The sequence below is a fragment of the Alexandromys fortis genome, unplaced genomic scaffold (genome assembly GCF_014885135.2).
Source record: "Alexandromys fortis isolate MF-2015 unplaced genomic scaffold, M_Fortis_MF-2015_v1.1 scaffold_165, whole genome shotgun sequence".
Taxonomy (NCBI): domain Eukaryota; kingdom Metazoa; phylum Chordata; class Mammalia; order Rodentia; family Cricetidae; genus Alexandromys; species Alexandromys fortis.
Window position 1 is genome coordinate 144,413 of NW_026068038.1, and position 27,479 is coordinate 171,891.

At 52.6% G+C, this 27,479-nt stretch overlaps 1 protein-coding gene and 1 long non-coding RNA gene across 4 annotated transcripts in view; one reads left to right on the forward strand and one right to left on the reverse strand.

The window, feature by feature from the left end:
• The window catches only part of LOC126515549 (uncharacterized), a 15,099-nt gene extending 1,522 nt beyond the window's left edge, over window positions 1-13,577 (reverse strand). Inside the window, exons 1-2 of the long non-coding RNA XR_007595870.1 lie at window positions 13,432-13,577; window positions 6,263-6,411 (exon numbers count right to left, since the gene is read on the reverse strand). This is a non-coding gene — a long non-coding RNA (uncharacterized lncRNA). The remainder of the gene's footprint in view (window positions 1-6,262; window positions 6,412-13,431) is intronic.
• The window catches only part of Wfdc1 (WAP four-disulfide core domain 1), a 20,311-nt gene continuing 6,004 nt past the window's right edge, over window positions 13,173-27,479 (forward strand). The window contains exons 1-4 of one of the 3 annotated variants that reach the window (XM_050165280.1): window positions 13,179-13,612; window positions 24,525-24,714; window positions 26,010-26,093; window positions 26,984-27,124. In XM_050165280.1, coding sequence (XP_050021237.1) covers window positions 13,493-13,612; window positions 24,525-24,714; window positions 26,010-26,093; window positions 26,984-27,124 — 535 coding nt within the window. In that variant the 5' untranslated portion in view covers window positions 13,179-13,492. Of the gene's footprint in view, window positions 13,613-24,524; window positions 24,715-26,009; window positions 26,094-26,983; window positions 27,125-27,479 lie in introns of all 3 variants that reach the window. The other 2 variants (XM_050165279.1, XM_050165281.1) reach the window with 2 other exon arrangements.

The following is a 27,479-nucleotide window of genomic DNA, read 5'->3' on the forward strand; positions in this document are numbered from 1 at the left end:
GAGCCACCATGTGGTTGCTGGGAATTGAACTCAGGACCTTTGGAAGAGCAGGCAATGCTCTTAACCGCTGAGCCATCTCTCCAGCCCCCCCCCCCCCAGCGTTGTTATCTTTTGTTTCCCCTTACTCCCACTAATTCGCTTTGTTTGTCTCAGGACCTCTTGTAGCCCAGGCTACAAGGAGAGTCTTTAAATTCTGGTCCTTCTGCCTTCCCCTCCTGAGAGCTGAGATTATGAACTGGTCCGGTTTATGTGGCCCTGGAACCCAGGGCTTCATGTAAGCTAGGGCAAGCACTCTGCTCACCAAGCCACATCCCCAGATCCATATAATTTTTAATTTGAAAAACATGTAAGTATTTATTTTTATGTGGCTATGTTGTATATATCTGCACCAGCCTATAAAAATCAGAAGGCGGCATCAGATTCCCTGGAACTGAGTTGTTGGTGGTTGTGAGCCTTCTTGTAGATTCTGGGAACTGAACCCGGGTCCTCTGGAATAGCCCAGTCTGCACAGCTTTATGTGCCACAAATCCACTCTGTTGGAGCCTGTGACTCAGTGGTTTGTCATCAGTATATTCAGAGTTGTGCAGCCAATACCACTGTCTGTTTGGGGACATTTCCATCATGTTGAAAAGAAAACAGGCTCCTGTTTGCAATAACTCTGCAATGATAGTCCCTGGTCCCCAACCCCAGGCAACAGTGTACAAACAGAGGTTGTACTCAAACAAAAGTCATTATTGAAATAGCCTCAGTGTTAAGGTGGGGGGGGTAGATATGGGAGGAGGCTTGGTGGGGAAGCTCAGGCTGAGCTCTTGGGCCACTGTCTGGAATTCACCTGCCCCGCATACACTGTTGGTTTGGGGTACAGTGACCTTGGCAGTTTTTTCAGCATAGCAGCCCTGCTTTCTGGTGAGGTGGTGGGGACGCATCATGTGCCTTGAAGGCTTTAGATGGGAAGCAAGCACAGGGTGAGAGAGGAAGCTAATGAGGTGGCTGGCATCAGGAAGGGAAGGTCCCTGAATGTCTGGGAACGGCTAACCACAGGTGTCTGAGTGTTAACTAGGGAGGCAACAGGCACAAGTGTGTTGGATGGAGGTCTGTGCGCGGAAGTTACCACTGCCTTTGAACAGGGATTATCCAGCTCTGGATGGAGAGGCTGAGTGAGTCGCTGCTGCCTGGGGAGCCAGCACTGGGGGAGGGGGTGGGGGAAGCTCAGTAAATATGGATGGAGTTAAGACGATTACGGCTTTGAGGGTCGGAGGTGCAAACAGCCAGGGCCTTCTGTCACTTGGCGATAAAATCTATCAGAAGGTGGAGTAGCCAGATGTGCACGCACACACACGTGCATACACACATGCACTGTGCAGTGTCAGCTCACACACACACACTCTCAGCAGCTTCAGTTCACACACACACGTGCATACACACATGCACTGTGCAGTGTCAGCTCACACACACACATACACACACACTCTCAGCAGCTTCAGCTCTCTCACACACACTCTATGAAGTGTCAACTCACAAACACACTCTGCAATGTCTGCTCACACACAAACACACACACTCTATGCAGTGTCTGCTCACACGCACACACATGCACTATGCAGAGTCAGCTCTCACACACACACTCACACACACACATGCATGCACACACACATGCACCATGCAATGTCAGCTCACACACACACACACACACAATGTCGTGTCAGCTCAGTGATCATGGAGAATTTTGTAGCTATCCTTCCTGCATCTGTCTGCCTGTCTGCTCTCCTCTCTTCCCCCTCCTTCTACCCACTGCCATCCACCTGCCATCCACCCCCACTCTCGTCTGCCCACTTTCCACCCATTGGTTCTTCACCTGTCTACTCTCCGCCACCCATCTGTCTCTTGTCCATTCTCTGTCCGTTCAGTCATCCACCACTCCGTCCTTCCATGCGGAATTCCAGTAAACTGTCTTCCCAGCCACCCATCCTCCCATCTCCCTACTCTCTCATCTCCTGGGCAACCCTGACATCTACCCACATTATCTTTTCTATATATTTATTTATTTCATGTGCATTGGTGTTTGGCCTGCATGTATGTCTGTGTGAGGGCGTCAGATCCCCTAGAACTGGAGTTACAGCAGTTGTGAGCTGCCATGTGGGTGCTGGGAATTGAACCTGGGCCCTCTGAAGAGCAGCCAGCGCTGTTAACGGCTGAGTCACTTCCAGCCCCACCCACATTATCTTAATTCATCCTTCCAGCCACATCTTTGCTTTCCAACAGATCTTCCATTTTCCTGTCTAAGGCAGTGGTTCTCGATCTCTGGGTCACAACCCCATTGGGTCACATATCAGATTTTACTTTATGATTCACAACAGTAACAAAATTACAGTTATGAAAAGCAATGAAGTAATTTTATGGTTAGGTGTCACATCCACCCTCGACTCGCAAGGATGATGTGACCACCGGAGCTCTTCCTGCTACAGTTTTATTCAGGACCTTTTACAATTCTCTCTCTCTCTCTCTCTCTCTCTCTCTCTCTCTCTCTCTCCCTCTCTCTCTCCCCTTGGGCAAACCTCTCCCAGCCCTTAAAAAGGCACGGGCTGCCAACCCTGGATTGCCAGGTGGGCACTGCCCATAGGTCCACGCATATGCAAGCAGCTGCCAATCATTGCGTTATCACAGAGAACACTCGCTTTCGGGATAGCGGAGGGCGGGAGCCAGTACCATCAGGTGGCTCCACGCAGCTCTCTACATTGCCATTAGGTGTGGCTCTCTACAGTTAGGGTCGCCACAACATGAGGAACTGTATTAAAGGATCGCAGCATCAGGAAAGCTGAGAACCTCTCTTCCAAGGGAAGAGATTTCTACTCATCCATCCTTCCATCCAACCCTCTACCCTTTTCTTCCTTTCTCCCCATACTTCTATCCTTCCATGAATCTTGTGACCCAACCATCCTTTAATCCATCTACCCCAATCATCTGGTATTTGAACATCTGCTATCGTCCACACCCTGAGCCTTAGCGAATCATCAGTGCACAATGGAGGCAAGGTCACTGTGCTCCTGCGGCAGAGAGGAAAACCCAGGAGTCCTGAGTGCTGCGCAGAGAAGTGAGGTGTCTGGGGAGGCTCTGACAGGCAGCATTTGTGCTGATGCCTCCATGATAAGAAGACAGTATTAAACTTTCTTCCTAGCAGAGGAAGTCATTCTTGGCAGAGCATCCACTCAGGGGTACATTTCCTCGGGAGAACGTTCGTGTCTTAGAGCAAAGAGAAGGACCTGGTCCAGGAAGGCACTGGGGCCTTTGCAGGTCCTGGGCCGGGGCTGAGGGGAGAAGGCAGTCAGTCAGAGGAGGACAGAGGAGCTAAGTCTGGAACCTTGTCTGTCAAGGAGACTCAAGATGGAGGACCCCTGGGGGGGGGACTCATGACCCTTGGAGCATCTCCAAACAAGGCCTGACTTCCTCACCAAAGTCATGTGATTCTTTCTTACTGTTTTAACCATTCACCTCAAGGTAGAGGCTTAGAGAGCCTGGAGCTATCACACTGTTTGTATCTCTAGAGTTCAGTGTGCGATGGGTCTCACAGATGGCGTTGGCTGGTTCCCACTGGAGGTCCACTGTGTCCTCCCAGCTCCTAGAGGCTGCCTCTACTTCCTTTACAGCCCCTCTCTTTCCACTACTCAAGCCAGCAGCTGTGTCTTCCTCTCTGTGTCTCCAGCCTTGTGTAGGCTTCTCGGGCTTTCACATAACTGTGCTATTTCCCCTTCCTCTCCCCCCCCCCCCCCCCCCCCCCCCCCCCCCCCCCCCCCCCCCCCCCCCCCCCCCCGCCGTGACTCTTGGGACTACAGTGGGCCCTCTTGGATCAGACAGGGCCATCTGCTCCATCTAGGCCTCGGCTTAATCACACCCGCAAGCCCCCCTACCGCCTTTGTGGCTTGCATCTGAACTGTCCCCTCACCGGCATGCTTTAGAGATTGGTCCCTCCTAGCAGTACTACTTTGGAAGGCCAAAGAGCCTCTAGAAGGTGGAACCCAGCCGGAAGAAGTTGAAGGTTAGACTCGGCCAGCCTGGTTCCCAATGTATTCTATTTCTTGATCTTCATTTTTCTTTGCTAAATGGATCCTTCCCCCAGAAACAGAGGATACTGATTGGGTCCAGCAGGTGGCGGCATGAGCCAGCCCTATGAGACTCAGGCTGGTGCCTGAGGCCTCTCACTACCCTCAGTGTGGGTGGGCAGTTCCTCTTCTCTCTTCTTTCTGCCTTCACCCTCTCCTCCAGCCCAGCTCAGCCTTCCACAACTTCAGCTTCACACACTACCAGAAAGCAGAGGTCCAGGACACCAGACTATCACATGGCAGACGAGGGCAGGCAGGGCTCACAGTTATCCTGCCAGCAACACGGGTCTGGTCTGGTCAGTATAGCAGTTTGTTAATTTGCTTGTTTGGTTTTGCTTGGTACAATGAATGTTTTGTTGCCCTTGGTGGTCTTCTGTAGTCCCTGTAAGCTGTGTAACTTGGTGCCAAAGGGTGGGTAACTTCCTCCGTCTCAGGCCTCGCCAACAAGGGACACTGCTGGGTTTTGTCAGCCCCCAGTGATGCTTCTTGATGGGACCTAACACTCCACCTCCACGGCCTCTGCAGCAATCCCTGCCTCCAGGTTCCTGCCCTGTTTGAGTTCCCACGCTGAATCCCTTTGATGAAGAAGAGCGATCTACAAGTATAAGCCAGAGAAGCCCTTTCCTCCCCGTCTTGCTTTGGTCATGGTGTCTCATCGCAGCAATAGTGACCCTAACAAAGACGGTGTCACTGGCTTATAGCACAGGGTCTAGGAGGCTGTTTTTCACTATGAAGAGAACCAAGGAAAGTTAGGAAACCAGGCACTTTGTGTCAGGATGGGAAGAAGAAAGTGAGGCCCTGTCCGGAAGGCAAGTACTTTGCAGGGAGCTGCCCAGTGCCTGCTGTTCCGGTTAGGGTTGTGTTGCCATGACCTTGCCATCCCATCCTGCCCTGCCCCCAGCCTGGGACTCTCATTAAACACCATGACCAGAACAACTTGTGGAGGGAAGGGTTTATTTGGCTGATGCTTCCACATCACTGTTCATCATCAGAGGAAGTCAGGGCAGGAACTCAAATAGGGCAGGAACCTGGAGGCAGGAGCTGATGCAGAGGAACTGGTGGAGAGGAGTTGCTTACTGGTTGGCTCCTGGTGGATTTCTCAGCCTTTTTTTTTTTTTTCCGAGACAGGGTTTCTCTGTAGCTTTGGTGCCTGTCCCGGAACTAGCTCTTGTAGACCAGGCTGGCCTCGAACTCCCAGAGATCCGCCTGCCTCTGCCTCCCGAGTGCTGGGATTAAAGGCGTGTGCCGCCACCACCCGGCTTCAGCCTTCTTTCTTACAGAACCCAGGACCAGCAGGCGAGGGGTGGGACCACCTACCATGGACTGGGGCCCTCCTCCATCAATCACTAATTAAGAAAATTCTTTCAAAGTCATTTTTCTCAACTGGGGCTCCCTCCTCTCAGATAATGCTACTCTGTGTCAAGTCGACTGAAAATTAGCCAGCATACCTGCCCACCCTGACCTTAGTGATGACACTGTTAGAGACGGGCCCTAAGATTGTACTGGCTGGAGGAGTTTTCCAGGACTCCAAGATTGTAGACCCATGTCTACTCAACTCTCTCAAGCTGCCCCTGCTCCTTTGCCCAGCACAGAGAGGACCCAGGCCCTATCACTTGAGTGTGATTTAGTAAGGGACAACGAAGGGTGTTTGGGTCACAGGGAAGGGCATAGACAAAGCTATGGTGTCCAGTGAGCCTGTGCTGCTTGGGAACTGGACCCGTGTGCAAGAAACTGATCCGGATGATGTGGGCATGGTCTCTGGGGACCAGGGACCAGGGTGTAGACACTCCTGCCAGCTCTGGAGAAAGAGTTCCTTCTTCCCTTGGGCCAGGTTGGCCCCAGGACACAGGATCTGGGTAGATGGTGTAACAACCCAGCTGAACTCCAAGTTCACACCTGCTCAGGGGCCTCTTGAAGAAGAGGCTGAATGTGGGACTCACTGGGGCCTGGGGCTGAGAAAGGGAGTTGGGAATTTTGTAGAGGGGAATATAGATAGAAGTTTCTGTGTCACCCAGTCCCACAGCCATTCAGTCCCAAATAAATACACAGAGGCTTATATTAATTATAAACTATTTGGCCTATTCGCTCAGGCTTATTATTAACTAGCTCTTACAAGTTAAATTAACCCATAATTCTTGTTTGTGTTTAGCCACATGACTTGGTACCTTTTCTCAGCGCAACATTCTCATCTTGTTTCCTCTGAGTCTGGCTGGTGGCTGCATCTCTGCCTTTCGTCTTCTGGCGCAGCTGCATTTCTGCTTTTCCTCTTCCCAGAATTCTCTTAGTCTGGTGGTCTATACTTCCTGCCTGGGTACTGGCATATTAAACCAATATGAGTGACAAATCTTTACAGTATACAAAAGCATTATCCAACAGCAGGAGGACAAAATTAGGAAACAGTGGGAAACAGAGGCGGGTGGATCTTTGTGAGTTCAAGGCCAGCCTGGTCTACAGAGTAAGTCCCAGGACAGCCAGTACTGTTACACAGAGAAACCCTGTTTCATGGGGGAGGGATGGAAAAGACTAGGAAACAGGTGCTTGCACAAGTGAGGGTATTGTTTAAATAGATTTTATTTTGGTATTTTATTTATATAATTTATAAATGATTGTGTTTGTATGTGTAGGGGTTGGCATTGTGTATGTGAGAGCAGGTACCTATGGAGGCCAGAGGAGGGCTGCTCTCCCTGGTTGCTCTCCTCAGGTCAGGCTGACTGGAGATGGGGACAGATCTTGGATCTCATCCTAGGTCTGCTGGGTGGACGAGGGATGGAAAAGAACTCCACTCGGTGGGTTCTGACTTCTAGCTCCCGCTGTCTTCCACCGAGCAATTTCAACAGAACTGTACCCCACTTCAGGGAAACTTTACTGACAATATTGCAATGATGGCTAGTGACCCAGGCTTCAACCCAGTCTCCTTGTGCCCTATGTGTAAGCAAAGCCCCAGGATGGGGGTTCTCTCTTCTACACTCCCTGCTCCAGCAGCAAGCTTGGATGCTGTGCCTAGAGGCTCCTCTTCAAGGGCAGAGCTCCGTGGATAAGAAACAGCACCAAAGCCAGATGGTGGCTGTGCCTGCCTCTAATCCCAGCACTGGCAGAGTTCAAGGCTAGCCTGCTCTACGAAGAGAATTCAGTTGGGGATGCACAGAGAGCACTGAGTGTCACTGTGGGAGTGAGTGGGAGAGATCCCAAGGCTGATGGGAAGGCAGGTGATGCAGAGGTCAGGCATGAGCTTCAGTCAATCAACTCAGCTGACTCAGTATCCCATTGAGAACTTTCTTAATCCTCCCATAGGCTTGTCTTCAGAGACCAAAGACCTCTCATTAGGTCCCACCTCTTAAAGGAGCCACCACCTCCCAACATCTCCACACTAAGCACCAGTTCTCCAGCTTGGGACAAACTGGGGCGATCAAAGGTGAGTGAGTGTGGGGAGGGTACTGGGGTGGAAGAAACACGAGGGAGCTTGGAGGGACAGGAGACCCAGTGTTACAGGTGGGGAGAGGCCACATTTCTCTTCATATGAGACAGCATCTCACAGTGTAGCCCTGGTTGGCCTGGGACTTACTATGTAGACCAGGCGGGCCTCGAACTCACAGAGATTTGCCTACCTCTGCCTCCTGAGTGCTGGGATTAAATGTGTGAAAACACACAGGTCTGTTTTCATTGAACAGTTTTCTGGTTCCACAGGCTTATTGTAGCTCGAGATGTGGTGTGGTCTTAGACTCTCCAGCAGGGGTCACTGAAGTGCTGCCAGGGTAAGAGAGAGGCTACCAAAGGCCCTTGGTGTTAGTGAAGCAGTCTTCCTTGTGGTTTAGCTCAGATTTGCTTCCAGGGGGAAATATACACACAGAAAGGCCGGGTCACCCACTAAGCTTGGGGATGGTCCAGGAAGGCGGGACATGGCTGGGGCCCGAGTCCAAAGTACAGGGGCCTTGGCCAAGGGCCCAGCCAGACCATCCCAGCCTTGGGATTTAGTGCCTTTGGCCTTGGATGTCCTTTGACTGAAAAGGGGGAGCCTCTCTGCATCAATCCCTAAGACAAGGACTCAGAGCTGATCCTGGGACCAGTTCCCACAGCCTGGCCCTGGGTGGGTCAATCTAGGCCAGCAGGAAGGAAGGGCAGGCTGCTGCAGCCTGGGGAGGAAGCAGAGAGCTCCCTGGCAGGGAGGACAGTGAACTCTAAGTGAAAAGATGCTAAGTGGAGGTCAGTGGCGGGGCAGCCAGGGTCTCCAAGGACAAGGAGGCCCAGGGCAACATCTGTTTCTATTCCCAGCCAGGAGTGGAGCCAGTGGGGCAGCCACCCTGTACAACTGGGGAGGCCTTTCCCACCTTCTGCTCCACCCCAACTCCCCCTCCTCAACCCCCTCATTCTTTCTACCCCTGTACCCAACCACCCCCTCCCCTCCCACTTTGCTGAACATAGCAAGGGAGCCACAGGGGGAAGGCGCTGCTCCAGGGCACATCATGGGACTGATGTGTCAGATGTCAGAGCTCTGTCTTTCGGTTCTCTGCTCAGAGAGGCTAGAGGCTAGCCGGAGGTCACACAGCAATGTGCTTGGACACAAGACCCAAGTTTCCCAACCGACAGCTGCTAACATCTCTGAATGTCTCTTCCTGTCTAAAGGCAAGGGACTAAGATATACCACATTAACTCGCTATGGCGGCGCGTATCTGTATCCTTGGGAGATGGAGGCAGGAGGATCAGAAGTTCCAGGGCTGGCAAGATGGCTCTGAGGGTAAAGGTGCTTGTGCCAAATCTGGCAACCTGAGTCCACTCCATGGGAGCCACACGGTGAACTCTCGAAAGGCTGCCTTCTGATCTCCACACCCATGCTACTGTGTCCTTCTCCAAAAAATAAATAAGTGTAATTTTAAAGAACATTCAAATGTCACCCTCAGCTACATGGGGAGTTCAAGCCCAGCCTGGGGCTGTGGGAGACCCTTTCTCAAAAAGAATAATTTTTAGAAGAAAAAAGAAAGTGACGCAGCTTTGATTAAAACTGGTCTTTTATCCATTCGTGGGTGTTGTTAGTGTATTTTTAATACAGGAAGGGCTCTCAGCGGCAAGCCAGCCTCGATCTGGCAAAACAATGGGTCCCTATGGCACCACCCAAGCACTCGGGGACAACCAGCCAGGGCTGTGGTCCCCGGCCTGCATCCTCTCTACCCTCCCCATGCTCCAGACCCTTGAAGTCTGGATCTCAGTTCTTCTCAGCCTGTCTCCCCCCACACACCCCCTAGCCAAGCCCAGCCCCCACTAAGCCTCCTGTGGCCTCTGACTTCAGCCCCACATCTCAAGTGACCTCCCGTGGTCACACTGCACAGTGGCTCTTAGTGCAGGAGTCGGTCCCCATCTGGTCCCCACTCTGCCTCTCGGCTGTGTCTTCTTTCCAGTTCTTCCCCTTTCTGACCCCCAGCCTCTGCGGCAGGATGGAGACATCGTGGCCACCTACCTGACACTGTCGCCGTGACTGTGAGACTATCACCCTCCCTTTGAGACCCAGCCTCATTCTGTAGCTCTTGTGATCCTCCTGCCTCCGCCTCACAGAGGCTGGGAGGACAGTTGTGTGCCACCATGCCTAGCTTTAAATGAGTGACTCTTCTTCGTACACCAGGTGTTGACCTGAGATAGGATGTTGACCCCGTGAGCAGAGTGGGGGCTGATCAAATGGAAGGCCATTGTCCAAACCCTCAGAATAAGGCCTTATGTTAATCAGAACTGTGGGTTGATATCCGAGTCCTCCCCTTGGTCTTAAAACCACAGAGGCACAGAGTGGGGGTTGGGGCCCTTTCCCTGGTGTCCTCAAGCCTGACACAGGTAGATATTCACAGGCTTGAATGAATGAATGAATGAATGGGTTCCACACCTCCTACGCCATATTTCTCTGTGCCGGCAGTCATTCCCACTGGAGTATGAGGTATGAGTCAGTACCGCTTTTGCCTGGGCTGATCAGCATGCTTGAAACTGTGTCTCCCTGGAGGACTGCTACCCTGAGTGATCGCTGTGTCCCTCTACCTTGAGTCCCCAAGCACAGCTCTCTATGTTTCCTCCTTTATCTGAGGTAGCTCCTCTTTGGTAGAGACAACCCCCCCCCCGCCTGGGGTTCCCTGGAGGAAGGCTCACCCCCAAGTCGGCAGGAAGGTTCACCACAGGCTGGAGACTTCACAGGGGGGCATCCTACCAGGCTGGGGTAAAGTCCAGATTGTCTGGGTCACACAAACTAGAAAGATCTCTGCAACTTGGGACTTGGAGCTGGGAAGGGGCTGGTCCTGACCTCACAGTGGGACCCAGGGCCCTGCTGGAAGCATCCAGTGGCTGTCATCCTGCGGCCACATCAAATCCCTGATCAAAAGGGGAACTGGCTCCCCAGGCAGATTTGTTCTGTTTGTTTTGGGGCCTTTTTACTTCCACACAAAGCACTGTTAGCCCAGCAGCTCCTCAAGCGCCTTGACCTCCCGTGGCTCTGTCCCCTGATGTCCCCTGAGCAGTTGCCCTTCTTGTCCCCAAGCCTCTGCAGGGTCCTTTTATTCCTCACCGTTGTGAAGACTTAACTGTGAGCTCAGAGACTCTGACTACCACTGTGGGACTGGTGGCTCAACTCAAGAGCATCTATTGAGCGCCTAATGTATGCCTGGCCCTTCAGTGTTATCTAGGGGACACGAATGTCAGTTTAGTCACACCTTAGGACTTCAGACTGTGGACCTGATTTTGGGGACCACCGATCCCTAAATCTGAGGGGCAGGAAGAGTCTTTGTGGTTGAGAGGATTAAGTTTACTCAGCAGCAGCAAGCACTTGCTGAATACAGGCCAGATGCTGGGTGCAGCTGGAGGAGGTTCAGACACGGTTTTGGTGAGCCCAGCTCTCAGGTGGGGTCCCCAGTGTGACAAATGGTCACATGTTGAGCAGCTTGTGGCAACCTGGTCCAGCTCCCTCACTGCATCAGGACTCAAGTCCAGATGTGGCAGCGGGTACAGAGGTCCCCAACCTCCTCTTTACTCCCCTTTAGTTTCCAAATGCTTGGTGGCTACACAGAGAGCTTATTAGAAAAATCAGCCGCCGCCTTCAGTCGCTTCGATTCAGGACTGTGGCCTGATGTGGAGGAGGGAGTCATATGGGCGGGTGGCTCACAGTGAGATCAAGGTTTGAATCAGGCCTGCGTGGGGGAAGTCGAGTGTTAGAGGTTGATGTGTTAGAGGGCAATGAGGTGTCATAGAAGAGTGACCGAATTTCCTCGCAGCCATATGACCATATAAGGAAATGGGAGGGGGCCAGACACAGTCATGGTTCCAAGTGACCCAGCGGAGCCATTTCAATGCAGTCCCAGACAAATGTCAAGGAAATGCCCGCTCCCCACCAGTTTACAAAGTGCTTTGGGGCCATTGTGAGAGCCAAGCTGAATGGCCTGGCTGGTGAAGTGCTACCCCGGCAGACACAAGGACCTGAGTTGGATTTCCAGGACTCATACAAAGAGGAGGGTGTGGCAGCGTGTGCCCGTAACCCCAGCTCTGAGGAAATCAAGACGAAAGGGTCCCTAGTGTTCACTGGCTGGCCAGCCCAGCCATCTTGGAGAATTCCTAGTCAGTGAGGAACGATCTAAAAAATAAAGTGAACAGTCAGTGTCTGAGGAATGTGAGTGAGGTTGTCCTCTGGCCTACAAACACATGCACACACACACGCGCACACACAGACACATACACACATACACAGACAGACACATGCACAGGTTCCATTTGGCACATGGCGTCTGCTTTATACTTAGGACAGTCCTCATTTGGAGCTGCCATATGGTGCATGCTTAGTGGTCCCATGCCTGTGTGTTGGATTAGATGGCACAAATGCAAATAAATGGGAAGGGGACCCCAGCAGCGCCTGTGTCAGGCACAGCAGGGTCAGCAGTATTCATCTACTGCTCAAGGACACAGTCTGATGTATCAGATCTGTGACTCCAGAGTGACCAAAGAGGCCAACAAGAAGAACAGGGAAAACCCACCCAGTGGAGCTGGCTGTCTAGTTCAGAAGACACAGGGTCAGCCCACCAGTCAGTGTAGATGCGCCCAGTGGTGGTGGCACAGGAGAGACCCTATCAGGAGCCACAGTGGAAATGCGGGTCCTGCCAGAGGGGCCTATGGGACCAGAGGAAATGCTGTGTGTGATAGGGGCATACTGGGAGGAAAAGCCTTCCCGGTGGGGAACTAGGAAACCTGGTACAGTTAAGACAGAGGGAGGTCAGGAGGGTGTCCAAGAGCATCATCCCAGTTTAGGCAAAAGCCAGGCCACCCACGGAGAGACCCAGGAACTAGGCCAAGTGCCTGCTGTCCAAGAATGTAGTATAGGCACATGTGGAGAAGGGAAATGGGGGCTGGGAGCTGCTTTTAGGGCCCCAGGTCCCAGGTGCTTATGGTGGTGGGTGGGAGGATGGACCCACCTTCATGGGCACCCATTCTGCCAGTGCCAGCCTGCCTCACAGGCTGTGCCCCAGAGTCCTTTCATAGGTGGCAGAACTGAGGCTTGTACCCCTATCTCCCTGGAAGTGCCACTGGGACTGCATAGAGGGCTGACCCCACCTTCTTCAGGACAGTCCCTCAGGTGGTCCTCTGGGCTTGGATCACACCTTCACCCCATAGTGTTACCTGATGTCAGAGCAAGCACGGAACCTTCTTCTACCTCTATGTCCTCCTCTGAGAAATGGGCATCCAAACTGCACCCACTTCTGCATACACAGACAGGCATGTTGGTGATGGGCTAGGGCTGAGTGGTTCCCTGCATCGGGACCCTCAGCGCAGACGGACGAAGATGCTTTAATGGGAAGCCAGTCCCATTCTGTCCCAGGGTCACACCAGAGCAGGAACCCAGAGATAAGAACCCCTAATCTGCCTCCCCATACTAGAGTCACAGGCTCCTGGGGTCACCTGTCCCCTCCTTGCAGTACCCCCAAAACCAGTTTCTGGAGTAGACAGTCACCAGCCATGCTGAGAGCAGCCACAGCCAGCAGCCCAGCCCAGCGCAGCCCAGCCCAGCCCGAGGCAGCAACAGCGTGCTGGTTAGAGAGGAGTGGCAGGCCCCTCCCGGCCACGTCTCTGCCGGTGCCCCCTCCTCCCTCTGCCCAGCCATTCGTGCTGAGCTGTCCAACTTGCAGCCACCCTCATCACCGGAGTTACAGGGTGGGCTAAAAATAACCCGAGGACCAGCCATCGCCCAGGGCGCAGGTGCTGGGTGAGGACACAGGATCCCAGGGACCCTGTGCCGAGGACCAAGCCTGAAGCAGGCAAAGTCCTTTGGTCCCGCTCTCAGGCCCCACCCAGGCCAGCGTCCCTCCTCCCCGTTAACCCCTTTTACCTCCTCTCCCGGGCCTGCGGAGGTCACTCGTGCTGAAGAAAACCCTGCCACTAGCCTCAGGATGGGCTGCTGGGGCCGGAAGGCCCTTTGGGCTCTGGGCTTCCTGCTGCTACTGGGCACCAGCTCTGCGCAGGACACCTGGGAGGCATTGCTGCCCTCCAGGCTGGTGGAGAAGTCTCGTGTAAGTGCCGGGATGTGGGAGGAGGGATGGGGACCTCGGTGGGTGGGAGGTGATCCAAGGGGCACAGGTCCTCAGATGCTGTGGTTTCTCAGCAGGGTGGGAGTCTTCAGTCTGAGCTGTAGTAGATCGTGGGCAGAGGGGACTCAGTGCCCTCCCGAGGACACTCTCCTGCCAGCAGTGAGGAAGAGACATGTCTGCCCCACAGGGAGACTTGGCTTTTTGAAACTTAACTGAAGCATCCTCCTTCCTGGAAAGCAGAGTCTAGTAAGAGTCTGAGGACAAACTGAGCATTTAGTGTCCCCCTCACCCCAACACACCCACCCACCCCCAGTGCCTGAAGACTGACTGTGGTGTCTTGCTCAAGCAAGGAACCGCTTAGTGGAAAGTATGCCAGCCAAGCTCGAGATGGCAACCTGTTGGTACAAGATGAAGAGGTGACCTGGGGACAAATGACGGCAATCCTTAGGAAGGTTCTGAGAAGAAAGCCAATGAGAAGCAGGTACAGCGGGACCCTATGGCTGGGTCTAAGGCAGGGCTTGTCTTTGGCTGTGTGACTTCAGGCAAGTTGTTTGATCTCTCTGGACCCCAGTGATCTCCTCTGCAAAAGACAGAGTGATGTGTTCCTCTCGGCAAATAGGAGATTTTGTTGTTATTGTTGTTGCGTGTGACATGCATGCATGTGTGCTTACAGGTGTGCACAACACATGTGTGTGCACAGACGTGTGTGCAAGTGCCTGTGGAGGCTGGCAGTTGGTGTCAGTTGCTTGACTTTGATCACTCCATTTAGTTTACTAAGGCAAGGTCTCTCCCTGAACCCAGCCAGGTGGGCTAGTCTAGCAGGCCACCTTGGCCTGGCCATCCTGCCTGCCTCCCGAGCCCTTGGGTTACAAGTGTCCGCCACTCCCACTAGCTTTTACAGGCGTTCTGGAGATTCCAACTCCGGCCCCACGCTTGCATGGAGGGTGCAGTATCCACGGAGGCTCCTCCCTAACTCTGGTGCTGGTGTTTTGAGGGCCACTGTTTGGCAGGCACTGTCATGGGTGTGGGACTTGTCCGCCAGCGCCTGCCTGGGGTGTCTGCGCAGCAGGGTGGGCATCAATGGGAGGAAGGAAGCCCTGGGGTGTGTGAGCTTTTGAGCATCGAGGAGACAGATAAGAGGAAAGGGCTGGGGTGGGTGTAAGGTGGGCACCCTCCAAAGGAGCACAGGTCGAGGGGACAGTGTACCTGTGGTGACACTTCACACACCTGGGCAGATGTGTGGCTTGGTGTGGAGAAAGCGCCCAGGACTCAGAATGGCTGGTGCGTCTCATGGGCTTTAAACCAAAGGATGGTGAAGTACCAACGCTTGCCTCCTGGGACGGATACAGGCTCCGGGGGCTGGGGCTGCTGGACTCCTTTCCCGGTTCCTGCCTTCAAGCTGGCACCTGGAACATTCTTGTGCATGCCATGAAATAAGTGCTACGGGGGCAGAAAGGGAGCTCGTTCAGCCCTGCCCAGGAGCAACAGGAAGGGCCTTCTAGGGTTGGAGACATTTGACGAGGGACTTTGAAGGGGAAATATGAGTTTGCCCGGTCAAGAAGCATGGGGCTGGGATACTCATGCCTACTGAGCTGGATGTTTTTGATACGACTCAGGAAAGTCACAGGAGGGGAGTCAGAGAGTGAAGGAATTGGAGATGAAGTTCATATGAGACACCTAACCTCCAAAGGCTTCTTGGAAGAGGCGGCTCTCCTGAAGGGAGTTTGAGGAATGATTAAGAATTAGGAGGGAAGCCGGGTGGTGGTGGCACACGTCTTTAATCCCAGTACTCAGGAGGAAGGTGGTTCTCTGAGTTCAAGGCCAGCCTGATCTGTAAGGAGATTTCCAGGACCACACAGAGAAACCCTGTCTCAAAAAAAAAAAAAAAAAAAAAAAAAAAAAAAAAAAAAAGTTAGGAGGAAGGGGGGAATTCCTGGAAAGCTCAACACGACCTGAAGCTTAGAGGCCAGAGGCCATCGAGAGGGGGTTGGACTGGGAGGAGGGCCCGAGGGAGGGGCGAGCTGCAAGGAAAGATGCTTTTCCACCTTTTCCACCTTTCCCAGGCCCAGCTCTTTGTATCTTGTGCTCCCCTTGGACACAATCCCTGGGCTTTGCACTATCCACAGACATGGGCCCCTCCCTGCTGCCCAGACAGGCATAGGGGACAGAGCAAAAGAAAGTGGGGGGAGAGAACACACCCTGGGGAAGGCCAGGCTGTGACTCAGAGGCTAGGCTTAGAAGTCCTTTTGCACAGACCCATCGAGGAGCTGTGCTGGCTTGGGCCACTCGCTGCCCCTCTCTGGGTCTCAGGCCATCCTTTAACCTGAGAGTGACCAGGAGAGATGCAGTCCACATGTGCTTAGAGGCAAGATGCACCCTTAGCCTTGCTCCCCTCCTGCTGCTCCGTGCTGATTCCTTGATGACGGTGGGCTGGTCAGACCTAGGGACTCCAGCTGCAGGCATCTGGAGCAGACTTAGCCTAAGGGCAGCTACTTTTATTGAGAACAGAGTCACAGTTAAATGTTAGCTCCAGTATATCTACAACAGAGAATTCATTACTGTCTGGTCTAGAACGTTCTCTAAAGGCTCGTGTGTTGAAGGTCTGGTCCCTAACGCAGTAGTGGAGACAGAAGGGGCCTGTGGGAGGTGATTGATAGGTCAGAGCCCTGAGGACTGGATGGGTTAGTGGATCAGTCCCCTAATGGGCATATACCTGGATGGAGAGTCAGGATGTAGGATGTCCTGAGAACTTGAGAGGGTGGGGCCTGGTGGAGGAAGCAGCTCCCTGGGGACATGAATTTGAAGGTTTAACCTGTCCCTGCCTTTCCTCTCAGCTGTCTGTCTCCCCACTTCCTGGCTCTCCACTCCGTTTTTGCTGCGGTCTGCTTCTCGGGCAAACAACGAGACAGCGTTCAGAGCGAGACCTCAGAAACCCTGAGCCCAAGCGAACCTTTCCTGCCTTCCTTCCTGTTGACTTGCTCAGGTGTTTTGTTATAGTACCGGAGTGCCCATCACTCGCTCACAGTTGGGAGGGAGCAGCTCATCCGATACAAGCCCTGGAAGGGCGTGGCTGTTTTGTCTTTCTCGCTGGCTCTGAGACTTACGCATCTGTGGACTTGTGGGGGACAACGAGGTTATACTGTTTATTTCTCCTCTCACACTAGGGTGAACAGCCCAGGCCATGGAGGTGAGATGGTCATTAAACCTGCCTGTCATGTCTACCTACGTTCCCCTCCCTGGTTCATCCCACTTCTAAGCATGTTGTTCGGTGGCGTGGCTTGTATCTGGAGGCTGATTTTTTTTCTAGAGCAAGGCTGTTCATTTCCTGAGTGACTCCCAGTAGGAGACAGACAGGAACACTAACCCTGTCTTCTCACGTGAAGCCCTAAAGAAAACCTAGGGATTCTGAGTAAAGGTGGCTCACACCTTTAATCCTGGAACTCAGGAAGCAGAGGCAGACGGATTTCTGAGTTTGAGGTCTGCCTGGTCTACAGAGCAAGTTCCCTAGGACTGTCATCTATGGGAGCTCTAGTTTCCGTGTCTGCAGTGGGGAAATCAGCAACAGGTGCCTGTGGGTTAAGAGAAGGCCAGAGTTGGGGCTAGAGAGATGGCTCAAAGGTTAAGAGCACCGGCTGCTCTTCCAGAGGATCTGGGTTCAAGTCATACATGGGTTACAGACATACATGTAGGTAAAACACCCACACACATATAAAAATAAAAACTAAAAAGACCAGGCCTTTGTCTGTGCTTGGTGCCACTTTGCGTGTGTGTACACACACACTCATTCCTATGTCTGGGTGTGTATTCATTTGAGTGTATATGCAGGGATGTATGTGTAGATATTATGGGTGAAAGCTTGCATACATGTGTAAACATATATATGCACATATGCAATGTATGTATGTTTACACATGTACTGTGTTGTCTCTGTATGTGTGAAACCTATGACGGTACTTTGGGCCCATGACAGCTGGGACCGTAGTCAGGGACCATCTTTGTCCCCTTCCCCAGAGACTGTCCCACTCCGTGCTTGCTTTCAGGGTGTCTTGCCTGCACTCTTTGCTCTGTTGCTCTTATCAGTGAGATTTGTTTATCTTTTCACTAGCTGCTTTTGCAGAAGACAAAGGAAGCAGAGGGGTTGCTCCTAGGGTGGGTCTGGCTTGTTTAGTATCAGGGGAGAAAGTCCATCCAAGCTGGAACTGGGCCAAGTGAAGATGGGCAGTGTCTCGAGGTCCAGCCCAGAATTCCTCAGAGCCAGCTGAGAGCCCCTAGCATATAGGCTCAGGCAGAGGGTGTTCGTGTCACCCAGAGCATGAAGAAAGGCATGGAAAGTTCTAGAGGGGCATCATGTGTGCAACTGACAGCAACTCCGCTCCAGCTGAAATCTTCGGAGCGCCCTGCTGGGAAGAGCACCACGGCCTGCTGTGGAGGCCCAGGGCATCCTCACTCTGAGCCCCAGCACACAGGCCAGGAAGATGCTTATTTTTAGATCTCTGACGTCCGAATTCCAGAGGAAGGGCAAGTGGGGCTCCAAGGAAAGTTGGCTTTCTTCCTCCACCATGCAAACCAGACCTGGAAGACATTTTTATCGGTCTAGCTATGAAGTCTTTAGAACATTCCAAAGAAGGGCAAAGCTCTCTTATGGAATGAAGGGGTGGAGAGTGTAGGGGAGGAGTGGGGTGAGCGCAAATTTGCAGGTGGGGTGCCAGCTCCCTAGATGGAGGTCACTTCACAGTTCTCTCTAATGGGGCAGTACTGATATTTACCCTCCAAACAGCCCAGAACTGGAGGGTTGAGGACAGTCTGCATACCATCCACCTCCACATATCACTTATCTGTGTGGACCTCTGCTTTCTCATGAGCCCCGTCCACAACATGCATTTCTTTTTATTCATGTTGTTTAAAAATGTTTAAGTTGAGTTGTACCTTGCATGACATAAGACATTTTTTATTTTTACTTTTTAGTTTTTTGAAACAGGATCTCATATTGCCCAAGCTAGATTCAAACTCCCTATGTCACTGAGGATGACCTTAAATTTCTCATCTTCCTGTCTCCACCTCCTGAGTGCTGGGGTTGCAGGCATGTGCACCACATCCAGTTCATTCTGGGCTGGGACTGAACCCTGGTGTTTAAGCGTGCTAGGCGAGCACACTACCAGCTAAGCTTCATCCATGGCCCAAGACAAACCCTTAGGGTGTGACTCTGTGTGTGTGTCTTGTGTTTGTCTGGATGCATATCTATGTGTGTGTATCAGTGTGTGTATCTATGTGTATGTGTCTATGTCTGCTATGTTTGTGTGTTTCTTGTGTTTGTGTGTGTGTCTATGTGTGTAGGCGTGTCTCTGTGTGTGTTTCTATGTGTGTATATGTGTGTGTCTCTGTGTGTATATCTATGTGTGTGTGTCTCTCTGTATGTGTATCTGTGTGTATGAATGTTTGTGTTATCTATGTGTGTATGTCTTGCATGTGTCTCTCTGTATGTGTATCTGTGTGTGTGTCTGTGTGTGTCTCTCTGTATGTATACCTATGTGTGTGTATTTGTGTACACGCACAGGGCAATGGAGTCACCAGTTCTCTCTGTTTCTAAAGTGTCTCCTTCCCTCCCCCGATAAAGGAAACCCACACCCAATGAGCATTTGCTTTCTTTCTCCCAGCAGTCACCCAAGGGCTCTGTCTCTGTGGGTTCCCTGCCTTGAGTTTCCTTGTGTGTGTGTGGTGGGGATTCACTCTGCACACGATCTGCATGTGACAACACATGGCAGGTTTGGGGAAGTGGCTGGTTCTTGTCCTTCCCCCAAGGCCCGTGTGATGTTCCAACCTGAGATGCCTATAACTTATCCACCCAGCCTCTTCTAGCTGTTTGAGGACACTGAGCTTGAACCTCCTGATTCTTCCCTCTCACGCCCATTGCAGGGTCATTTCCTGTGGGTGGCATCAACCAAAAAGGTTTTGCCAACCTCTGTAGGTACTAGAATCTCTCTCCAGGTTAAACACAGCCACCAAGCTTAGGGGAATCATTCTACTTGAGTCTGGCATGTAGACCTGAGAGACATCTGAGTGGTACCCAGAGTTTCTACAAGGCAGGTGTTTGGAGACACCCTTAAAATATGGTCCCTAGTGGGGGTACAGATGAAGGCTGAATAGCATGGGAAGAGGGTGCCAACGCACTCCTGAAGGATGCTGTCTTTCTGGCTGAGCCTCTGGCTTTTGTGAGGGATTTGATGTGCACTTGTTTGGTTTCTAGCTGGTGACAATGTAGGCAGGAAAGAAGGGTAGGTTATGACTACAAACAGGGCTGGAAATGAGCTGTTTCTAGAATGTACCTGGATGAGAATGGCAGATGGCTAACTGTGTCCTGAACTGGCTGTTCCTCAGGAGAGGGGAAGCTGGGGTGTGTGAGATGAAGGACCCTCAGAGCCAGGCTCCGGAGGAGTCAGAGTGATCCAATCTGCCTCTGTCTCTGGAGAGCCGCATTGACTTGAGCAAGATGCCTGTTCTAGTCCCGAGCCTCTGTTTCCCCATCTGTAAAGTGGGCTAATAGCACCTTCAGCAGGGCATGCTGCAGGCCCCGGTGAGGGTTAAGAGCTTGTCAGGAACTGCTTCAGGCCACAGCCATGAACCAGATGGCCCAGATTCTGAGTTGAGTGCTTCCTTGGGTGGTGACCATGTGCCTCGGTTTCTTCACTGTGGGACAGTGCCAGCAAGAGACCCCGTGTGAGAGGGAGATAAGGCCACGCCCAGTGAAGGCGTAAGTCACGAACAAGGCAACACCAGTTTGGAGTTATGATTAATAGGGTGTTATTTATTTAAAGGGGAAAAACTTACAGATTACAATCCCAGACAACAGCCATCTGCACAACCAGGAAGGGAGTCTCGTCTCCAGCGGAGCCGTAAGAGAAGAGAGCGAGCAGAGGAAATAGCCGCTTTTTTAAAGGGAGTGAGACCACGCCCCAATGGGCTGGTATCACAGCAGCTATTGGTTGGAGGGGCGGAAAGACCTCCTGCAACAGCCCAGCAATTGTCAGAGAGCGGTGTGGGCACAGAAGCAACGTGCCCCCTCCCCTGCTCTCCCAAGAACTCTGCCACAGTGAGGTTGTCACCGTGAGGTTGTCACGTTCCCACTACACTATTTTGGGGGAGGTCTGTCTCTGAATGTCCTCTGTGCCCAGCTGGACCAGAGCCTCTGGGGCCAGGGACACATTTTTCTTTTCCTTCTTTTCTGCGTTTAAGATTTTATGTCTATGGGCGGTTTGCCTGCGCATCACGTGCATGCAGTACCCACCGAAGCCAGAAGAGGGTGCTGTATTATCTGGAACTGGAATTACAGACAGTTGTGAGCAGCCGTGTGTGCTGGGAATCTAACCCTGGTGTTCTGTAAGAGCGGCCAGTGCTCTAACCACTGAGCCGTCTCTCCAGCCCTGCCGGCTTTAGAAGCTGTCTTAGCATCACACCTCAGCCTGTGGCATTGCAGGTGCCCAACCAATCACTCCCTGAGAGTGACGTGCGGGACGGAGGCAGGGAGTGATGAAGGGCCTTGGTGTAAGTTGTTGACAGAATGTTATACAGATGGGAAGGAAGGTCCCTGTACCCAGAGTCAAACGCGGTAGAAGCCGTGGTGGTCACTACTAACTGGGGTGAAGCAGTGTGGGTGCTGAGCTGGGCACCTCACAAGCCAGGTCTTACCACAACCACAGCAACTACTGCTATCGTGCCCATTGTGAAGGGAGGAAAACTGAGTCTTGGGTAAATTGGTGATTTTTTTTTTCTGTAGACTCAATCCCACAGCTCTAAGGTTCAACCCCAAACTGATCTGATTCTTAAATTTGAGCCCTTAATCTGAACTCTGTCAGCCTTGGTCCCATTCCTCTTGAGTCTGCCTAACAGTCAACCCAGCTCCTGAGTTCAAACATGAAGGCTGAGCAAAGGGTGTTGGGAAAGCAGCAGAGAGAGGGGACAGCACATGCAAAGAGCAGGACGAATGCAAGTCAGAGATACCGGTAGCATCATGGCAGCCTCTGGAATATGAATCATGAGCTAGCCCTATCTAGTCTTTAGACTGTGTAGGCCTAGTGAGATAGGAACACACAGAAACAGACAGACACCCAGACAAACACACAGATACCGACACACATACACATACACAGATGTACACACACGTGCACATGCATGCACCCAGGTACATTCAGGAGTGACAGAAGACTGGATAGGGTGTTGCGCATGAGCAAGAGTACACAGTGACCATCCAGGCAGGTGGTGGACGGCTGGCAGGGGACAACCAGGACTTCTGGGGAGGGCGCAGTAGGAAGATGGGAGGGAAGATGGGGGGAGGGGGGAGGAGAGGGGTTTGGTGAGCCAGTCCTGGCCTGACCCTTGGGGCTGTCAAGCCTTTAATCTGGGACTGGGAGGGGCTGCAGAGTACACCCTGTGTTTCTCTGAGCTCTCAGATCTCAGGAAGCACCTTTGTTGAGAGCTTTTCTAAGTGACACCTTGTAAGGCACAGAGTGTTCTTCCAAACTGTTTACTCAGGGCCCCTCAGTTCTCAGTCCCCAGGGAGCATCTGTTGTCAGGAAGGAGAGTAAGGTGCTTATCTCCACCGTGAGAAACAGGCTGTGTTCCCATGGGGACAGCAGTGGTGGGCATAAAACCTGCAGATCCCTCACTCAGGCTGCCCCCCAGAGAGACAGGAGGCCAGGGAGGTTAGAGAAGAGGCCATCTGCTGAGCCCCGGGCACCACGGTGCCTGCACATGGAACCTACTGGGAAGAAAACCCATCACCTCCCCTGACAGTACCCAGTGGCTCTCAGTCACCCTCTGAAGGGGCCAGCATGGCTGTCATGGTGGATCAGGATTAGGGTTGGTTCACTTAATCCTGTAGTTGATGAATGTGGAGTGGAGGGTGAGGGCTTATGTCCCCCGCTGGCAGTTTCCAAGCAACTGGGGACAGCGTATAAATGTTGGAGACAGAGAGGGGCGGAATGCTGAAGACCAAAGACTGCAGGGGTCGGAAGGCCCACACAGGTCTCCCTTGAGTCTCTAGGGACTTCTAGCGTCCGACTTTCCTCTCCGTACCCATGAAGCAATGCCTTTCTCTTATCATCCGCTTCTTTGGTTCATTTGTTTATTTTTGCATGTGTCTGGGGGAGAGTTGTATGCATGTATGTTTATGGGTAGACCTGTAGAGATGAGGGGCAGATGTGTGTACGTGTGGGGTAGATGTTTGTATGTGTGAGAAGTGCAGGTGTGGGTGCGGGTGTGTGCATTTGTGTGCACATCAGAGCACAGCCCCAGGTGTTGTTCCTCAGGCTCTGTTCACGTTTGATTTTTTGTTTGTTCGTTGTTTTGTTTGTTTTTTTTTTATTTGTTTTGTTCTTTTAGTTTTTATTTTATTTTATTCGAGACAGGATTTCTCTGTATAATGGCCCTGGCTATCCTGGAACTTACTCTGTAGACCAGGCTAGCCTCAAACTTAGAGATCCAGCGGCCTCTGCCTCCGGAGTGCTGGCATTAAAGGCGTGCAACGCCACTGCCCAGCTCTCACCTTGTTTTTTGAGACAGGGAACTCACAAAATAGGCCAGGCTGGCCCGTCTCTGCCTCCCCCAGCACTTTGGATACCAGCGCTTTGCAGTGGGCCTGGATGTTTACAAGCGTTCTGGGAAATGAACTCAGGCACTCACACTTGAGAGGCAAGCTCCTTACGCTCCTTACTGAGCCCCCTACTTCTCACGAATTGAAGGAGCAATCTGTGTAAGCAAGAAGAGATTTCCTGGGTGAAGCAGGCTATAGTCAGAGCACCCCCATCTTAGCTGACTCCACCCTGCCTGTTTTTGGTCCCACCTACGTGCCAGCTTTCGGATAGGAAACCGAAAGCCACTGCCTGTTCTGATGCCAACGGGGGAAGCAGGATTTATTGCCTGCGACCACACTCCCCCTGCAGGACATCAGCAGTAGTGCATGGTGTTTGCAGCCTCAGAGATGGCAGCACAGAAGGGGTGTGTGGGTAAGGACTGTACCAGAAAGATCCATGCATCTGCTAGTGAAGGAAGGCCACCTTCAGGAGGATGTATATGCTGAGGGCTGGAAGGTGATCCAGCCAGAAGATAGAAGCAGAGAAATCTTCCAGGCAAAAGACTAGTTTGTAGGAGTGGCCTCTGGTGGCAGGGAGCTAGCTTCCATTCAGGGACAAATGTCACGCTGGGCACAGTGCATGTCCCATCACAAAACCCAAAGAGAGAGGTGCTGTGTTGTTGCCACATGGAGAAGGGTCACGTCGCTAACTCCCAGGACCCAGACTTGAAGTCACCAAAACTACAGAGCAGAACTGGATAGAACTGGATGAGTCAGAGCAAGTCTCTCTGGCGCCCCACACCAGGCGTCTGCTTTGCCTGGCTTTGGATTAGTGTAACAAAAGAGAGCACACAAATGTTCTCCAGTGCCATTGCCACCTCCATGTTAGCAGCGTGTGAGACTTATCCAAGATGTTAGGGATTATACATTCTGTGTGTGATCTATGAGTTCTTAAAGCTCTAGACACGTTGATGGATTGTAAAAAAAAAAAGATATGTTTATACAGAAATATACATGTTTCATATCTGCATGTGTGTTGACATGTACACCCATATATGTATAGACACATGTAGGCAGACAGATGAGAGTTATCTCATGGGGTCGTACTTAGAATGTAGATGGCTGTGTTAGCATACGCTCCGAAAACACCCTCCTTCCATTCTGCTTCCCTCTTGCAGCCATCTCTTTGGGGACTCCAAGAAACAGCAAGTCAACCCCAGAACTGCTCCAGTCACTGACCTGACCTAACAGCAGTTTCTGCCCATATAATTGTTTTCCCAGGGAGGAAGCTTGGACTGATAGTTGATGCCCTTCCACTATCTCCCACAGGCTGAAGAGGGTACACCAACAGGCCCCCGGCAGCCCCGTGCAGACCGCTGCCCACCACCCCCACAGACGCTGCCTCCAGGTGCCTGCCAGGCCACACGCTGCCATGCCGACTCCGAGTGTCCGCGACACAGGCGCTGTTGCTACAATGGCTGTGCCTACGCCTGCCTGGAGGCTGTGCCACCTCCACCAGGTGAGCTGAGCTGGGTCAGGGGATTAGAGGTCGTGTGGATCCAGTGCTGGGCTGAGGAGGAGAAGGAGCTGAGCTGTGTTTGTGCTGAGCTACCTGCTGCCCAGCCTGGGTGCTCACCTGCAGCCTTCAGCTGCAACTCCGCCATACCTGCGGGGTGCAACTGCCTCAACTTCATGCATGGAGCCAGCCCAGCATGGAATATATTACACTCCAGGGATAACGTCACCACTGTGAGATTCCACCCTTTAAATAGGGGTCTAATCTGTGGGATGGCTCAACCTGTAAGAGAGTTTGGGATAGAGGGGTTAGGGCACCTGCAACGAAGCCTGATGACCTGAGTTCAATCCCCAGAACCCACGTGAGGAAAGGAGAGAACACGCTCACCACCTCCACATGCACACCCTCCCCCCAAATAAGCATTCTAGATGCATGTATGTCTTTATATCCAGGGTGGGAATGTAGCCCTGTTGGTAACCCTAGCAAGCACAAAGCCCTGGGTTTGCTTCCCACCACTGTATAAACCAGGTGTGGTGGTACACACTTGTAATCCCAGCACTCGAGGAGGTGGAGGCAGAAGGATCAGAAGTTCAAGGTTGTTCTCAGGAGTTCAGAGCCTGCCTGAGCGGGCCCTGTCTCAAAAGATAACAGTAATAAAATCCTGATCCTTTCCTTTAAAATCCCTGACCAGTGCCTTATGTCCCCAGCTGGGCAGCTCTCCTAGTTATATCCCCAGGCAGCTCTTCCATGCACAGGGTGTCCCTAACATTTTCCCTGGACAACTACAAAGTTCACTTCCTCACACTCTGGGATCCTCCTCTGCGAGCGTGCTCCCTTGCCGGCAGCCCCTCCTCCAGCAGGTCCTCCCCTCCTTCCCACTGTTACAGGCTGCAGGTATCTGGGTTTACTGTTTTTTGTACCTAGTGTCCCCCACTTGGAGTTGGCCCCAAAGGGCCGTATCCTTCCCATATCCCGGTACTGTGGTCTCTGGACCCATGCAAGGCACTCAGCGAACACAGAGGCATTCATTCATTTCCCGTCAGCAGGGGTGGTTACGTCAGTTAGCAATAACGGCAACAGTGACAGCTGACCCAGGTCTCTCAGCCTTAGCACTTGGCTGTGGGATTGGGATACAGGAGGGTGACAGTGGCCTAGATGCTGGAGGCCTGTAGCATGTCCCCCGGGGCAGTGTGCTGGAGCCAACGTCACCTCTTCTATGAGGTGAGATGCCCCTCCCTCAAGGTTGGTCACTTTGAACTGCCACAGGAAGCCCTCCATCTTACCCGGTTCTCTGTCAGTTCTAGACTGGCTGGTGCAGCCCAAACCCCGATGGCTTGGTGGCAATGGCTGGCTGCTGGATGGTCCTGAGGAGGTGTTACAAGGTACCTGCCATGGGTCCCCAAGTCAGAGCCAGCCCCTCCTTCTCACTGGGCTTCCATGGGTCACATGGATGCCGGCTGGGGACCCAGCCTGGATTCTGTGTTCTGGGTGAAAAAAAAAAAAAAAAACAGCGAGGCCCTCCCTAACAGTGAGCCTCCATCTCAGCAGAGAATGAGAAGAAAGGGGATCTGGGACCCCTAAAATCTTAAAGGGCCTTATTGCCACCTATGAAGAAGGAATCCTTATGTGAATGGGGCATGGAGGGCGATTTCTTAAAGGAACAACACACAGGCTTGAGACCCAGGGGTTTGCAGAGGTCGGGCTGTACATGTGTGCAAGCAGCTGTACCTGTGGCTTTGCACACCCTTGTGTGGACCATGTCCATCAGGGCATGCTACACCTGGTCTTGTGGATGTGGTTGAATGCATGTGTGTGTGTATATAAGCACATGTGTGAAAAAAAGCATGTATATATGTGTTGATTGGGTTGATATGTGTGTACACGAGTGACTGTAGCTGTGTGTGCATGTTTCAGGGTATACCCGTGCACATGTATTCACATGCGGTTCTTTTGGGTGATGGTGTGTTTAGGATATGGTGACTGTGTACATGTGCACTGGGTGCTGGTGGGAGGTGCTCTCTCAGGGTGTCTGTATACAAGGCATAGGTGCCGCTTAGAGTCTGGAAGCAGGTGGGAGGTGGTCTCTCTGGGTGCACATGTATGTACAAATATGTCCCGGAGTCTGAGTGTCCATGTGCGCACCGTGTGAGAGACACACACACATATGGCTTGGGATCTATCTTGGTGGGGCTAGAAATTGGCCTTTCTGGATGGGGTGCACTATCTGCTCCCCAGGTCTTCCATCTGAGACCTGGCCTGTGTCCCTCCACAGCAGAGGCATGCAGCACCACTGAGGATGGGGCAGAGCCACTACTCTGTCCCACAGGCTATGAGTGCCACATCCTGCGCCCAGGGGACCCAGCCCAGGGCATACCTAACCATGGGCAGTGCGTCAAGCAGCGCCGACAAGCAGGTAAGAGAGGCTGCTGCTCTGAACTCTGCTCTGGCCTGCCGTAGTTTTGCCTGGCCCCTCCCCAGTCTGTCTTATCCCCCCCCCTTCCCCGCTCCCAGTCTTCCCTGGCCCTGCCCCAGTCTACCGTGGCCCCGCCCCAGCCTGCCCTGGTCCCGCCCTAGTCTGCCTTGGCCCCGCCCTAGTCTGCCCTGGCCTGTCCCAGCCTACTGCCTGTCACCTCAGGCTGGCTCAGAGTCCCCCTAGCCTCACTTCCTGCTCCCTCTGTGTCCTGCTCTTCCTTGTAACTCCAGCTCTGAGTCAGCTACCTGGTTGGCCTTGGGGGGTCAGTCTCTTCATTTCTTTGAGCCTCAGTTTC